The 16,902-nt window shown below is 40.5% G+C and overlaps 2 protein-coding genes across 2 annotated transcripts; both read left to right on the top strand.

Moving 5' to 3' along the window:
• LOC308287505 (chitotriosidase-1-like) lies at positions 1 to 4,991 on the top strand (the record flags this gene model as incomplete). The annotated part of the gene is made up of 11 exons (XM_080728701.1): positions 1 to 25; positions 174 to 200; positions 318 to 522; positions 690 to 746; positions 1,126 to 1,291; positions 1,480 to 1,604; positions 1,706 to 1,829; positions 2,010 to 2,192; positions 3,209 to 3,325; positions 4,147 to 4,279; positions 4,723 to 4,991. The coding sequence occupies 11 exons, from the start codon at positions 1 to 3 to the stop codon at positions 4,989 to 4,991; spliced, it is 1,431 nt and encodes a 476-aa protein (XP_080584827.1).
• Positions 4,992 to 8,034: 3,043 nt separating this feature from the next.
• Positions 8,035 to 10,910, top strand: LOC308287507 (acidic mammalian chitinase-like; the record flags this gene model as incomplete). The annotated part of the gene is made up of 9 exons (XM_080728703.1): positions 8,035 to 8,225; positions 8,420 to 8,476; positions 9,086 to 9,251; positions 9,369 to 9,493; positions 9,596 to 9,719; positions 9,801 to 9,983; positions 10,198 to 10,314; positions 10,419 to 10,551; positions 10,663 to 10,910. The coding sequence occupies 9 exons, from the start codon at positions 8,035 to 8,037 to the stop codon at positions 10,908 to 10,910; spliced, it is 1,344 nt and encodes a 447-aa protein (XP_080584829.1).
• Positions 10,911 to 16,902: the final 5,992 nt, after the last annotated feature.

Raw genomic sequence — 16,902 nt, 5'->3', positions numbered from 1 at the left:
ATGACCAAGCTTACTGTCCTAGCAGGTACATTTCACCATCAGCTACACAGATGTCACACATCATCATAGCCTCAAGGAATTATAAATACTGTAATTTACCATATGCTATTGACTGCCCGGATCTAACATGCATAGCTACTGGTTTCTGATTTTCCTTTTCCCCCCCTCCTTAGGCTTGTGCTTGGCCATGTGCCAGCTGGGTAAGTATAGTAACAGGTCATAAAATAACATCTGCTTCTGCTGTTGCATAACACTTCACTCACACTTTTACCGTTAACATTTACTGTTTATGACAACCGTTTTTCTTCCAATTCCAGCCACTGCCTCCCAAATGGTGTGCTACTTCACTAACTGGTCGCAGTATAGACCTGGGGAAGGGAAATACACGCCCCAAAATGTGGACCCCTTCCTGTGCACCCATTTGATTTATGCATTCTCCATCATCAACCCTAACAATGAACTTGTCACCTATGAATGGAACGATGAGGTTCTCTACAAGACCTTCAATGGCTTGAAGAAAACGTAAGCGGGTGCTATTTTATACAAAGTACAGTACACTACAGTAACACGTTTTTATATGAAATTCAGTGCAGAGTTATAAACAATTGTCTCATAAAAACTAAAAATGTATGTATATTGCTATTGCTGATGTAATGAATACCTACAGTAGCATGTCTGTTATTTCACAGGAACCCTGAGCTGAAGACTCTGCTGGCCGTGGGTGGATGGAACTTTGGTTCAACCCAGTGAGAATCTCTTCATTCTTTACAGAATTATGTTACCAATGCCTGAAAAAGAAAAGTTTTGAACAGCAGTAAGATGTTGTACTTAAATACAAAAAAAGAAATAGGACGATGAAGTATTTATATCAACCACATTAATCCTGGTGACCCTATTTTGTTGATCAAAAATCCTCAAAAGTAACCTAGTCCTATCATACTTAATTTATACTCTTTTGTATACCTTGAGCTTGTAGATTAGCTATTTTTGCCATGATACACCATCGTATGACAAAGTATAAATCAGGTTTAAGTGGTTAAAGTACCGGCTTCATTGGGGATGCTTATCCATCCCCAATTATTGTTCAGCTGAAGTAAGAAAAACATATTCACATTTTGTTTATAGGTTCTCCATCATGGTGTCCAATGCTGCCAACCGTCAGAAGTTCATCCAGTCGTCCATCAGATTCCTGAGGACTCATGGCTTTGATGGTCTGGATCTGGACTGGGAGTATCCTGGTTCCCGTGGAAGTCCACCTGTGGACAAGCAGAGGTTCACTCTGCTCTGCAGGGTGGGTCTTCAGCTCAGTCTTTATGTTCAATTTTCACTTTAGGTTCACAGCTGTGGTTCAGTTACATAATTTAGTTTGTATAAGGCAGGCCTGACTCTTATTGTCAAATTCCTCACAAAGGATGACAGTATTAATTCACTCTTTTAAATCTGACAAACTGCCTTACCAGTTGTGGTTTCAATTTACAGGAGCTGGTTGCCGCCTATGAGGCTGAGGCTGCATCGACTGGAAACAGCCAGCTCATGCTGACTGCTGCTGTGTCTGCAGGAAAGGGAACCATTGATGCTGGATACGAGATCGCTGAGATTGCAAAGTAGGTTGTTGTGTAATTTGAACAAATAATTTACTTTTTGTAAGAAAATGAAAGAGTCTGTCATCATCTACTTTTTATACCTGTTTATTATGTTTCTCCAGGGTTCTGGACTTTATTAATGTGATGACCTATGACTTCCACGGAACTTGGGAACGAGTGACAGGACACAACAGCCCACTGTACCGTGGCTCTCAGGACAAGGGTGATCTCATCTACTTCAACACTGTAAGGATGGCAAAACATGACCATAGTAGATGTTATCATTATAATTTTAATGATCTGTATCCTGCAACCTTAGTACTTTGATACAAGGTCAATAGTGAACAGTCACAGTTCAGACAACAGCTCGGGGATATACGCATAATGTACTGTATATTGCTAAGCGATATACAACTTCATCCTCAGGATTATGCCATGAAATACTGGAGAGACCAGGGAACCCCCGTGGAGAAGCTGATGATGGGTTTCGCCACTTACGGCCGCACCTTCCGTCTGACATCATCAAACACTGGTGTTGGAGCTCCGGCTGGCGGTGCTGCATCAGCTGGACCATTCACACGGGAAGCAGGCTTCTGGTCCTACTATGAGGTGAGTGTCTCACAGTGGTGTAAAGTTAAGTGCATTTACTTAAGCACTGTACTTGAGTACAATTTTGAGGTATTTTAGTACCTCCAATTTCCGATTACTTTACTTTACTTCTACTCCACTACATCTCGGAGGCAAATATTGTACTTTTACTCCACTACAATTATTTTAAAGTAACTTTTTACTAGTTACTTTGTAGATTTTGATAATTATTACAAAATATACATTACCCACTGCCCTATATACATTTGAAAATAGACGATCTACAAGCTCACAATGTGTCGTATTTTGTGAGCTTGTGGATCTACTATTTTCAAATATTTGTATGCATTTGAAAACTTGTGAAAATGGGACATTCTGCATAATGAGTACTCTTTACTTTTGTACCATTTTGATAACAATACTTTTGTACTTTTACTCAAGTAAATTTTGAATTCTGGACTTTTACTTGTAAGGGTGCCCTCACACCAAAATACCTATGAGAATGGAATCCAAGTTCCGCCAATGCATTTCAATGAGAGTGAAGCGGTTTCATGCCAGCAGAAGATTTCTGCAAAAAACACTCCCTTATCATTGAAATGCATTGGCGGAACGCGGATTCCACTCTCATAGGTATTTTGGTGTGAGGGCACCCTAACAGAGTATTTCTACTTTGCAGTATTGATACTTTTACTTAAGTAAAACATTTCAGTACTATTCCACCACTGATGTTTACATTAACACAACTGTAAAAAAATGAATTCTAATTATGATTAGTAGATCTACCTATATATTTACTTGGTCTGACAAGGGAATTAAAGGCCACAGATCTATTTGCATACAGTAAAATAAGATTAGAATCCAACACTGTTCTTTTTAGGTCCTTTGATATACTGTACATGGTTATGGATTACATACAGTACATGTCGGTTATACTACTTGTATATCCCTACCTTTTTTTATTTCCTTTTTTGTGGTTCACACAGGCACAGGTAATTCAAAATGGTAATTAAAACATTCCTTTATTTTGTCTCTTTCAGGTCTGCACCTTCTTGAAGGGCGCAAACATGGGGTGGATTGACGACCAGAAAGTTCCCTATGCCCACAAGAACAACGAGTGGGTTGGCTTTGATAGCAAGGAGAGCTTTGCAATCAAAGTAAGTGATCAATGGCAATAACTCATTTAAACAAGATACAGTAGCCATGGAGAAATGTGGGGTAGGGGACTTTCATATGGGGATATGGACATGGAGGATTTTGTCCACTCACTGTTACTTTTCAGGAAATGGAAAAAAACACCTGTGTCAATGGATCTAATGTAGTTATTGCGACTGTCAGGTCGCAGTTACTATCAAAACCTCCACCGGCTGTCAGTCTGTCACGTCACGTCACGTCACGTCACGTCACGTCACGTCACGTCACGTCACGTCACGTCAAAGCCAAAGATCCTGTGTGCAAAGCGGTACACAGTATCTCTACAGTCATGTCATCCAAATGCATCTGTCCCATCTAGCGCCACCATCTGGCCGATTTTCTAAAACACATTTTTGGACACTGCTCCTACAGATTTTGCCCTAAAATCACGCAAAGCGGTACACAGTATCTCTAAAGTCATGTCATCAACATGGATCTGTCCCATTTCCCATATTCCCTCCTGATTGGCTACCATTGCCTACTAAAGGTTGTGTATGCTTATCTCCCGATTTAGGGAGTCTTACTGGTTATTTGGGGACAAACTATCCTCATGGATGTACTCGTACATCAAGCCGCCTCACTCTACAGGAGTAGGAGTTGGGCCACATGGCTCGTCAAGGCTACTTACTTCCCGTAGTGGGATATCTTCACACTAAAGTAATATGAGTAATGAGTCAGTGTACACTTTGCTTGTATGGAAAAGGTCAGAGGATACTACGACAGAGGATGTCTTAATCTACTGTACCTAGTTCGGTCGTTAATGTTGTTGTCCTGCAATCTACAGGTTCAATACATGAAGGACAACAAGTTTGGTGGTGCCTTTGTGTGGGCCCTGGATCTCGATGACTTTAAGGGAGACTTCTGTGGTGAGGGAAACCACCCTCTGCTGGGCCATCTGCGCAGCCTTATTAATTCTGGTAAGCAGAGTTGTTTCTCATCTTTCTTTCTGTGCTCATAAGTGTTGCACAATGAGAGGTGACAAGGAAGATGATTAAGTTGTCAAGATTCAAGATGTTTTATTTGTCACTGACTTAAATAGGTACAGGCTGCGAAATATTGTTGTGACTTGTCCTTCAGATTGTGCAACATACTGTACATGTAACCAAAATATTAAAACTATTTTTTTTAAATAAAATAGAATGGCAACAATGAAAAACAATATATTAATAATAATAACATTAAGCGTTAACCCATAACACTTAAGTTAAATCTTGCACAATGAGAGAACACAAGGAATATGGTGCTATACGTTATCTCACTTTACTTATACTTTACACAGAACGAGGAATATAGCTTGTTAATTCTCCCTTACTCAATATCTTAGTAAAACATGCACTTTCTGCTCCTGTCAAACCCTCAGATCTGCCTCCTACGCCAACCACAACCAAAAAACCTGGTGTTACCACCCAAAAGCCAGCCACTACCACTACCAAACCTGTTGTGACCACCAGCAGGCCCACACCACCTGTCCCAGGGAAGGGATTTTGCAAAGACAAAGCTGATGGAATCTATGCCAACCCAGAGGACAGGAACACCTACTATGTGTGTGCAGGTGGCAGGACCTACCTTCAGTCGTGTGGAGGTGGCACTGTCTTTGAAGACAGCTGCAAGTGCTGTGTGTGGCCCTGAGCATTAGCCAGCCCAGATGAGTCGTTTTTTGCTGCTAAAAGTCTCTTGGAAAATAACTTAATTTCGGTTATGTAGACAAAGTGTTGTAAATGTGGTTTCATTTTTTGTGAAATTTGTATTTAATTACATAACAATAAAATAATTTATCATACAGTTGGAAGTTAATTTCTTTAACTGCTGGAGGTGTGAAACATATTTTTGACACAAACTTTGACGTATACAAATGATCTACTACGTAAGTCATACATCACTCACTAATTCGTCCTCAGACGAGCCCCACGGTGGCATATCCAGTCATCTTCTTCCTCTATCTGTCTAGCTCATCACTTTACTTTACAACTATGCTTTGTAACCATGAGATAGCAGTCATATTGAGCAATTTAAAAAAATACTGTGCACATTTGTTAATGACCCAGCAAAAGGACACCAATTCAATCTTTCAATGGGCAGAATTGTTAGCAGAGTTATGGAAGGGAAAATTAATTGGCCAAGGACATAATGTAGCTGGAGTTTTTCCTCTGCATTTAACCCATTCTAACTATTAGGAGCAGTGTACAGCTAACATCACCCAGGGAGCAGTTAAGGTTTCAGTGCACCATCCGCTAACCTCCAAATTATCCTACTCTTGAACCAGTGTGATACACCAGATTAAAAAGTAGATGACTATTGGCAGGCAGCAATGTATAATAATAATAATAATAATAGTAGGGGTAATAATAAGGGTAATAATAATACATAATAAAAGGGTCCTAAGGGGCTACCAGTGGTTGCCCCTTAGGAGGACCCTTTTAGGGGGTTGGACTGGGATATAAACTCAGCCCTGGCATCTTGGCCGAGTTGGCCCAGACCGGCCCACCACAACCAGCATGAACCGAACATAGAATATCTATAAGCCAACACGTTGAGGCAGCGATGCGTTGTGGGCTGTGGGATGTTATATGTTTGGGTGGGACTCCTGGGCCACAGTAACCTGTGACTGGGCTACCAGGGCGGTACAGATGATAGAGAAGCCAGTGGGTCAATCATGTGATGTCTCTCTGCTCCGTGGGCTGGTGCTACTGAATGATTGGCCCTCTCCTCGCCGCCCAGCCCAAAAACTACTGTAACTAGTCCACCCCTGGCTACCACACTGAAGTGAAAGCTGTGTCGTCGAATGTCCGCTTATTGATACGAGGGATGAGGGGAGCCTCAAGTCAGAAGACTGCAGATTCTGTGCTGAGGTATAACCATGGAAGAGGTCTGTAGGTGATGCATAACTTAACCAGAAGCCAGGGGAGGTGCAAGGCTGGGAGTGATGTACTGGCTGCCAAGGCTTGGTATGGGTGAGCACTCTGGAAGCTGAGTTCTGCATAGCCTACTCCAGTCTGTGCAGAGCTTTGTTGGGGAGCCCGAACAGGACACTATTACTCTCGTCCGAGTGGGAGGTGATGAATGCATGGATGAGGGTCTCAACCAACGGAGTCAGAGAATGACGGACAGAATCTGGCTATGTATTTGAGGTTGAAGAAAGTCGATTTGGTAACAGATTTGATTCATAAGAGAGAGTATTTATGTATGTATACATGATGCCATGTAAACAATATCTGAGGATCAATGGTCAGGTCGGTCATGTTACATCAATCAATTATCAATCTTGGAGCAAAAGCAGTAGCATGGATATGATTAATTTGACAGGACCCTAAAGCAATTTGGATTTATATTATTAATATTGGCCTATTCATGTCACTATCACTTAGCACTCACTTTAAATCATCTTGGAATTGTATTTGATTTATATTTGTATGCAAAGGCCAAGTGTGCTCAATTAGTCCAATAACATAAGTAAAAACCAAAAGTAAATGTAATAGTCCAAAGGTATAATCCATAAGATGTCATAGTTATCTATTCATGTTGATCAATTTGTTAGAGAGAACAACTGATTTACCAGTCACTAAAGCTCTGAGAGTGCTAGATGGTCTTTTACACCAAGTAAATAATTGACTAATTTAGTTTCACTCTTAACATTATCTTATCAACTCATGTTCACATTTTTATAACACCCCACTCACACAAGTTAATCAATTAATTACTTTACAATCCCTCCCTCACTTGTCCTGAATCAATAGTATAAAAAGCTAAATATACTGTAACTGCTATTCACTGGTATTTCATCTGATGAAGGTTCTGAGGTAAGCTTGGGGGAAAATTCATCAGGGTCGACAGAATTGATGTAACATTTTCACCAGGTTTTCAGGACTGAAAGTTGAAGTTGTATGCTAATTAAATTGAGACTGAAGTAAGTTATATCTGTGAGAAATACTTACTATTGTATTACTGATATAAAGTATACAGTAGGCTATATCAGAAGGTGTTATGTCTTGCTGTCCATTTGTGTATATTATACTGTACGCTGAGAAAATAGTGTACAATTACATATTGCATTGTTGAGCTCTGTTCTGTTTTAAGTGCTTTATATATATTTGTTTTTTATTAATGCAGTGAGCCAATAAAGTAAGAGTCTACAAAGCAAAACATTAAGTGTCTGACCTGTTATGTTCCCCAAACTTGACAATAATGAATTTTCTGATACTCATGTTTTGTCTTACAGTAACATTATGAAGTTGTGAAATTTAATATCAAAATGACCAGACTCACCATTATTGCAGGTAACACAAATGCATCTGCCATCGTGTAGGCAGGCTGTTTTGTTGTTATATTTCTGAACATTTTTAAAGGTGTTACATTCACAACAACTCTATGATACATGGCTTTTTTGACATAATGTAGCAGACAGATTCCTCAATGTTCCCAAATGACAGATTGTGTGTAATTTGTCTCTTTCCATAGGCCTATGCCTGGTGTTATGCCATCTGGGTAAGTACAAATTCAATCAGATCAATAAGTAATTTGTCTGGGGACTTGATTTGGACACTAGCAGCAAGTAGCCTAAATATGTGCAAAACAATACGCATACAGTTTCACGATATGTAGCACTCAACATGACTTTTCCTAAATCTGCTCTCTTTGCTTCAAACTGTCGACTACAGCAATTGCCAACCACCAGATGATATGCTACTTCACCAACTGGTCCCAGTACAGACCTAATGAAGGAAAATACATGCCAAAAGATGTGGACCCCTTCCTGTGTACCACCCTGATCTATGCATTTGCCATGATCAACCATGCCAATGAAATTGTCACCTATGAATGGAATGATGACGTTCTCTACAAGTCCTTCAATGAACTGAAGATAAAGTAAGTAACATACGGTATTCAAAGTACAAACAGTAGATTTCTCCATTTTCAGAAAAGGCTAGGGAGCTTTTGTCGCTAATGTGTTGTGCACCGGAAAGCAAATAACAGACTCAAGGCATCAGAATGTACATGTGACAATACCCCATCATGTAGAGATAACATCAGTCTAACTAATCTCTCCTGCTCGGGTTTAGGAATCCCCATCTGAGGACTCTGTTGGCTGTTGGTGGCTGGACCTTCGGCTCAAGACAGTGAGTATTCTTTTAAATAACATGTATATGCACAACCTGCTGAAAGGTTATCATGACGGTTCTTCTTTTTTCTGGAATTATTATTTATTCAAGGGGTCTTCAACGTTTTCAGGCCAAGGACCCCTTAGCTGAGAGAGAGATGAAGCAGGGACCCCACTACATATTGTTGCAGATTATAAAAGGTTAATAGATTTCTTAGACAGACAGCACTGTCATCATGTTGGAGTAATGTGTATTTTCAGTCATTTAACCACTTGAACCGTGAAATACTTTGGTCTTCTCTTCTTTCCGTCTACAAACCTCTTTGCCAAAAATAGCCGATTTACAAGCGCCAGGCTATCAGCTATCAGCTATTATTGGCTGATGTTCCACTCAGAATAAGGATGCTAGGGTTCACGTGGTTAATGTAAAAAAACACGATCCTATCACACAAAGATTTGGCGGCCCCCTTGTAGTAACTCTGAGGACCCCCTCGGGGTCCCGGACCCCCTGTTGAAGACCCCTGATTTATTCTATTCTATTTTTTATTTATTCGATTATTTTGCTATAGCTATAAGCCATGAACAGGATGGAACATTAGACCATAATTGCGATACCTCAACCACCCAGGTTCTCCATCATGGTGTCCAGTGCAGCCAACCGTCAAAAGTTCATCCAGTCGACCATCACATTCCTGAGGACTCATGGCTTTGATGGTCTGGATCTGGACTGGGAGTATCCTGGAGCTCGTGGAAGTCCACCTGAGGACAAGCAGAGGTTCACTCTGCTCTGCAGGGTGGGTCTTCAGCTCAGTCTTTATGTTCCATTTTCACTTTAGGTTCACAGCTGTGGTTCAGTTACATAATTTAGTTTGTATAATTTAGTTTTTTGGGATGCATTGTGGCATTTGCAGGAACTTGTTGTTGCCTATGCTGCTGAGGCCAAATCTACTGGCAACACTCAGCTAATGGTGACCGCTGCTGTGTCTGCAGGAAAGGGAACCATTGATGGTGGATATGAAATCGCTGAGATTGCCAAGTGAGTCTGATGTACCTCATTAGAGAAGAAGGGGACTGCTAATAGCATATCAAAGCTTTTCATAGTGATCATTTCCATCATTTCCTCATGTGTCCCCTGCAGGGAATTGGACTTCATCAATGTGATGACCTATGACTTCCATGGGACTTGGGAATCGTTCACTGGACACAATAGCCCACTGTACCGTGGTTCCCATGACACGGGTGACCTCATCAACTTCAACACTGTAAGGAAACATACTGTACTGTAACCACATCAGCATACACTTTACCGGTTGTTTTAAATCCAACCTCCTTTCCCATTTTAGGACTTTGCCATGAAGTACTGGAGAGACAACGGCACCCCAGTAGAGAAGCTGAGGATGGGTTTCGCCACTTACGGCCGCACCTTCCGTCTGACAACATCAAACACTGGTGTTGGAGCCCCGGCTAGCGGCCCAGCATCAGCTGGACCATACACACGGGAAGCTGGCTTCTGGTCCTACTATGAGGTGGGTCTGGAGAATGATAACGGTAATTAAATAATTCTGAGGGTGAGCAGCTAATTTGACAGACAAGAACATAGAAAGACACTGATTAATTCCATAAGATTACTCTTTTCGTTCTTCGTTCCTTTTTCTAGTGACATACAATGTATACTACGTGATTGTCAGGTATAGCCTATACTGTATCCCTTATAACTTTAGTTTTTCGTTTGTGGTTTAGATCTGTGGCTTTTTAAAAGGCACCACCCTGCAGTGGATTGAAGACCAGAAAGTTCCATATGCCACCAAGAACAATGAATGGGTTGGCTTTGATACCAGGGAGAGCTATGATATCAAGGTAGGAGACATATTATCACCATATATTACACACATCCATGGTGCAATCTTTATGGCATAGTTCAGTGAATCATTCTTTCACCCCTTTGTCCTTCCACCCCACAGGTCCGCTACCTGAAGGAGAATAAATTTGGTGGTGCATTTGTGTGGGCACTAGATCTGGACGACTTTGCTGGACGATTCTGTGGAGAGGGCAACCACCCTCTACTGTCACATCTCCACAAAATCCTTGATATTGGTAATGGCGAAGAATTTCATGAATAAAACATAGAAGACAATATCTAATGTATAATATTTCTGTTATTCACTCAATATTACATAAATAACAATACTTTTTTCCACTGCTCAGAGCTGCCCCCCTTGCCCCCCACCACTACACCAAAACCTGGTGCTAGCACAACCAGACCCACAACTACCACCACCACCACCACACATGCCCCAGGACCCGGTTTCTGCAATGGCAAACCAGACGGCATCTACCCTAACCCAGATGACAAGTCCAGCTTCTACCTGTGTGCAGGTGGCGTCACCCACATTAGGCACTGTGATTCTGGCACCATCTATGATGAGAGCTGCAAGTGCTGTGCCTGGCCCTGAGCAATGAATGGGTGAACAATATGGCTAATATTCACTTGAAACACTGGATATTATGTTCTCATCTTAAGGCACGATAAAAGATATTATATTTGCTGTGTAAATAATTATCACCTGAAATCTTGTTGTGTCTTGATTCGTTTTGTAACGTTAAAATTGTGTTTTCTTTTGAAATGTTGTGTACATATTATAGCTAAACAGATTAAAGTACTTATTTTGCATGCTGTTGAGTATTATTTCAATCCACAGATTATGATTTGAGATATTCCCCCCAAAATAAATGCATTCTATGGAGATAGTGCCTAATATTCGTCTTTATCTAATATGCCCCTCCCCCTATGCACTAGCCTAGTAAATTACCAACTTCCGTAATCCAGGAGGAAATGAAATAGTTTCCAGAAGAGGGCGGTTTACGAGGCTACCTACCGGTATGCACAGGGGACATGGTGCAGTCCAATCACACAATTGGGTCCTTAAAAGCCCCTCTGAAGCAGTTTGTAGAGCTCATGCCTTTGGACCACAAGGTCATGGGTGCGATGCCGGGCACTGACCTACAGACCTGCCTCCCAAAAAGAATGCATACCTTTTTAGATGATTTACCTGTGGGAATAGATGCTGTGGGTCTTGTGCCCAGTGTCACTTCACAGAAAATTGTAACTTATTTTATCATCCAACTACAGGACAACAGGTTAAAATAAGAGGCAAAATAACCTGCTCAACTACTCATGTTATCTACATGCTCAAGTGCCCCTGTGGGAAAGCATATGTTGGAAAAACTACACGGGCCTTAAAGACCTGCATTGCAGAACACAGGAGTACTATTCGAAATGGGGACGAGAAAAGCCCAGTAGCAGTACATTTTAAACAGGCACACCACAATGTCTCATCATTAAGATATCTAGGAATAGAGAAAGTGCAATCTCCAAGACGGGGAGGAGACATAGATAATCTCCTTTTGAAGAGAGAAGTGTGGTGGATCGACTACCTGAAAACAATGGCACCTGTAGGCCTAAACGAAGATTTTGATATTAGGCCTTTTTTGTAAAGAAACTAATAGAGGGTTTACTGTTGTGATAGTTTGTCTATTATTCTGTGACTTGATCAACATGAAGCTTTGAATCAAGTCAGGATCTGATTTCCTTTAAGAGAGGTTTTTAATTCTCTACATTTTTATAAAAAAAGAAAAAAACATATAAATATTGCTAGAAAATCATGTATATTCATATGTAATCATGTCCTTTTAAATCATACTTCTGAATCATGTCTATAATGTATCACTGATATTCGCTCCAGCTCACCAGGTGGGGCTAATAATCACCAGTGTTGAAAATGTATATAAAGACATTGTTTCCTATATATATATATATATATATATATATATATATATATATATATATATATATAAATATATATATATATATATTCCTATATGTTATACTGAAGAAGACCCCAACAGGTCGAAACGCCTATATTTTTTGCTGCTTGTTAAATAAAAAATTGGAGCGACCAAGAAAGTGAGTGCGAACTACCTTCTTTGTTTCTGCGATGCCGGGCACTGCCAACTCAGCATATGAGTAGCATAGCTTTGGTTCGGCAAGTCATGCGGCAAGTACTGGGAGCTGATGGTAGGTGTGGCGCTGGCGCGCCACTACAGCAATCCATCTCCCAGGGGTCTAGCGCATCGTAACAGGGACAGACTCCCACTTGTTACTGACTGATACAGACAGCGGCAGCTGGTCATTTCTTGGCCAACCCTAAATTCCAGTACTAATCCGAACTGATAACAAAAAACGAATAAACCTAAATACAAATGAAATAAACAAGTAAGATGCCCTAAGGCAGAGAAGACAAACTAAATGGCCCTGATAAAACAACTTGCTTGGCCTTGATAAGAGAAAATGCAATGGATGTACACTCCAGTCCAGTCCTTAACTTTATCACCAAACTTGCAATAAAAAGTATGTCCTTTTTGTGTGTAGTATGTAGTGCTGAAAATATAAACTAAATTAATAAACCAAAAAAGACAAGCATCCACTATGTTTTACCAACTTTGTATGGCTGCTGGTGTGGCCATCACATGTGGCCATCACAGTTCCATTAACAAAGAAAGATAGTATTTCCCTCATACTGTACAAATTACAAAACTCACTCTGTAATGTCTTTCTATTATCTTTCTCAAATGTGTAATAGCCAATGTAAACGTTTTTACATGGTCAAAATATGTAAACATGTCTAACTAACCCATCAACTTTTGGCTTATTCAAAATATCAATCAACTCAATCAACCAATTTGAGAAATGTTTTCTATTTCAGTTGATAGTTACAATTCACATTTACAGCAAAGTTCCATGACCATATTATTTCCTGCCGTTCTGACCAGAACGTGAGATTTATTTTTCACTGTCAGTTGTCAGTCTGTCCAAATCAGCTGATGATGATGCCATAACGTAAAATGGACTCTACAGTCGCTCTATATCAAATCAACACAATAGTCTGAGTCTACAAAGAAAGTGCCACAGTCCGGGCACCTAGGCTCTAGCCTGGTTTCAAGCCCTTTTCCCAAAGATCTTTACTGCATGGCACGTTTCTCCCCATCTCTCTCTCTCTCTCATCTCTTCCTGTCCTTCTCCACTTTCCACTATAACAAATAAAGGCAGAAAAAAACAAAAAATATCTTAAAAAAAAGGGGGGGGGGGGGGGGGGGGGGGAGAAAGTGAAGGTGGATGATGGATTCTTGCACTAACACTTGTCCCATACATGTGCCAGTTAAGTTTCCCATTAAAGTGGACACCTAAGTACCTGCTTGATGTCATGGTCATGTACAGTATGGCAGTCGTACTGGGATTGACTTTGGATCCACCGCAATCTCCTCAGTTTTACGTACACTGATTTAGATACCTTTATTATCCCAAGGGGGAAATTCAGTAATTTTAAATTTTAAATTCAGTAATTTTTTGATTTGTATTTACAGTTCGTGGTGCTCATCACACCAACCCACAAAGATAACGGTGTGATCAGAAAATGTTACTACGAACTGAATGGATTGTGAGATGAGATGACACAGTAGTAAACAAAGTAACAGTTCCCAGAGGGGCCCAGTGCTGCTTATTGCATATCAGAAAGCGCTGAATTAAATTTCTCCTGTTGTGGATAATAAAGAGATATACCACTTCATCAAGAAAGTATTCTAACCAAGCTAATTTATTAAGAAGAACATCTGGAAGGATTGTTACTGAACACTCTAGTATAGCTCTATTTTCTGATATAGAGCATATCAGAAAATAGAGCTATTTTAAACATATTTTAACAAAGGAATACAACAGTATTTGCTTATTTTTACAGCACGTTCAATGTCAATTTTATGTGTTTATGCATCCCACATTTACAAATTGCAACCATACAAAGCAGATGAAACCATGTATAATTGCCATCTGTAGTCAAGCACATCATTTGAGTACAAAGCTGAGAGGTCAATGGGATCTGCTATTCCAGGTCCAAATTATGATAATGAAAGATAAGCTTGTTTATTCAGTAACATTTATGACATTAATACTTTGGCCCAACAATATAAATTTCCATTTTATTGATTAGAGTGATGTGTTTGTTCTTGTAATGGGCATCAGTAGGTTCACTGGACAAAGTCTGCAAGTCACTGACATAAAAACAGGAATGACCTAAAGGAGGCATAATACATTTCGACATTGTCTAATTGTCTAAATAACGTTAAAACATTTAAGTGTATGTTTTGTGTCTTGGTTCTTTCATCAGGTCAACTATCACTTGTGTCCTGGATCGTTGACTACAGTGGCAGACCACGTTATGTGTGCCAGAGATGGGATGTATTTGAAATACGTCATTTTATTCTCTATTCTGAGATGCGGGTCATGAGACAAACTTCATATAACCTTGCCTCAACTAGTGAATGAAGTGTTGTGGAAATGTCCTTATGCATTAAAGATTGTTTACTTCTGTGATAACTACACAACCCATAAATGGACAGCCAAGCCTAATATTTGATTGATATTTGATTTGTGATGATAGGTGTCAGTACCCTGATGTCAGTATTCTGGTGTCAGCATCATGTAAGCGCAGTATCATGCTCAACATGGATACCAGTACTGGTAGCCTGGTCCTGGTGTCAGTATACTGGTCAGCATCCTGGCAATGTCCTGGTGTCAGTATCTTGATCAGTGTCCTGGTGTCAGTATCTTGATCAGTATCCTTGACATTATACTGGTGTTAGTGTCCTGGTATCAATATCCTGGTCAGTATACTTGTCAGGATCCTAGGGTCAGTCAGTATCCTGTTCAGTATCCTTGAGTCAATATCATGGTCAGTATCCTGGTGTCAGTATTATGGTATCTGTACAGGCGTAGAGGCAGCTCTGTGTTGTATTGTGCATTCGGTTTCATGCCATAGTTCTCTTTTAGCTTTCAACGATAAAATGGTGCTGGTGGTGTGAGCAAAACCACCTGCAGCTCAATGTGACAAAGACCAAGGAGCTGGTCATAGATTGGAGGTAAAAGAAAACACTGGTGTCCCCCATTTCCATCGATGGGGGTCAATGTGGACATTGTGGAGGACATTAGTTCTGTGCCAATCAGACAAATAGAAACACCTGTGTTGGTCCTCAACATGGCCGTTTAGGACTACAAATGCATCCCATGAATAGTGGCGTCTAGTCTATGTCCAAGCGTGTCTATGAAGGGAGCGCTCGTTTTATGGTTAGATGTCACAGTTTTTGTCCACGACGCTCAGTTATTGTCCACGACATTGCAAGCGGCGCGAAGGCCAGCGGACAGGGCCGCGCGGCCGGCGGAGCGCTGCGCGAGTTACGAAGCCGTGGTGAATGCAATAGTTATATTTATGCCCACGATAAACGCCACGATAACCTCCTAACGCATTCTATTCACCTCCTCTGCGCGGTCCAAGTGACTACAATGGAGCGCTCCCTACCTCCAGTTCAGCCAATCACAGGGGGCTCGGCGGGGACCGGAACTTGGACAAGCTTGCGTATCAGCCAGACGCTGAATAGTGGCCGGTGCCTTATTTTTTGCTGTGACGTCTGACGTGTAGGGGAAGTGCAGTACAGTATAGGCCTACAGCTGTGGTGTTTTTAATGTGTTGATTTTATCTTATGTTTTATACGTTATATGTCACCCACTTTTCTCCCCCACTGTAGTCATTATGCAAATTGACTCCTCCCCAAAAATATTTCTGTGTGTTGTCACTACTGGTGGTGTATCCTACTGTACTACTGGCTACTGGCTCACCTGCCAGTCAGTTGTGCCATAAGTGAACACAATGTCTAATGATATGTGCAGTAAATATCACAGTAACACAAACACATCATTACATGTGTCCCAATCTGGGGACCCATCCAGTAAAATTAATATATATATTTCTTTCTTTGACCATCCTTCCGTCTAGACATTTTCAATGTCCTTTTCACTTGCATCAATAAGGATGTTCTTATTTGTCTTCAGTTGGTATCAGTGTGCATCAGAATTGAGTTCAATTAAACTACCAAATTCCAAACTACACTTATGAACTTCAAAGTCTCTCAGTCTTCTAATCAATGCATTTTATAGCTATCTTCATCAAGATTGATGTTGAGAAGCATTTCTACAGTGGAGGCAATATGATGCTATTAGTGCTAACAGTGGACAAAGTTCATCTGTATCTAACCAGTGTGGAAAATAGATAAAGCAATCTGAAGATTATACTGCGAGTATTGGAACATGACTTTCAAGTGTTTTTTTTAGCTAAATATGACCTTCAGATGCCTGAAGAAGGTCATGACCGAAACGTTGCATTATTAAATAAAAAATAGTTCTTTTGCCAAGTGTAAGATGGTGTGCGGGTCATACATCTATTTGTGCATGATTGAAAGTATACATTGATCCCTGCCTACGCACACGTCTCTAAGCCTATCAGGTGATGTGCATAAGACCTCTAAATATGATAAAAGAAATGGAGGTTGAGATTGTCCATT

Source organism: Nannobrachium achirus (genome assembly GCF_963921795.1).
Source record: "Nannobrachium achirus genome assembly, chromosome: 6".
Classification (NCBI taxonomy): Eukaryota; Metazoa; Chordata; class Actinopteri; order Myctophiformes; family Myctophidae; genus Nannobrachium; species Nannobrachium achirus.
Note: the sequence above shows the minus strand (reverse complement) of the source record. Positions and strands in the feature narration are given on the sequence as shown.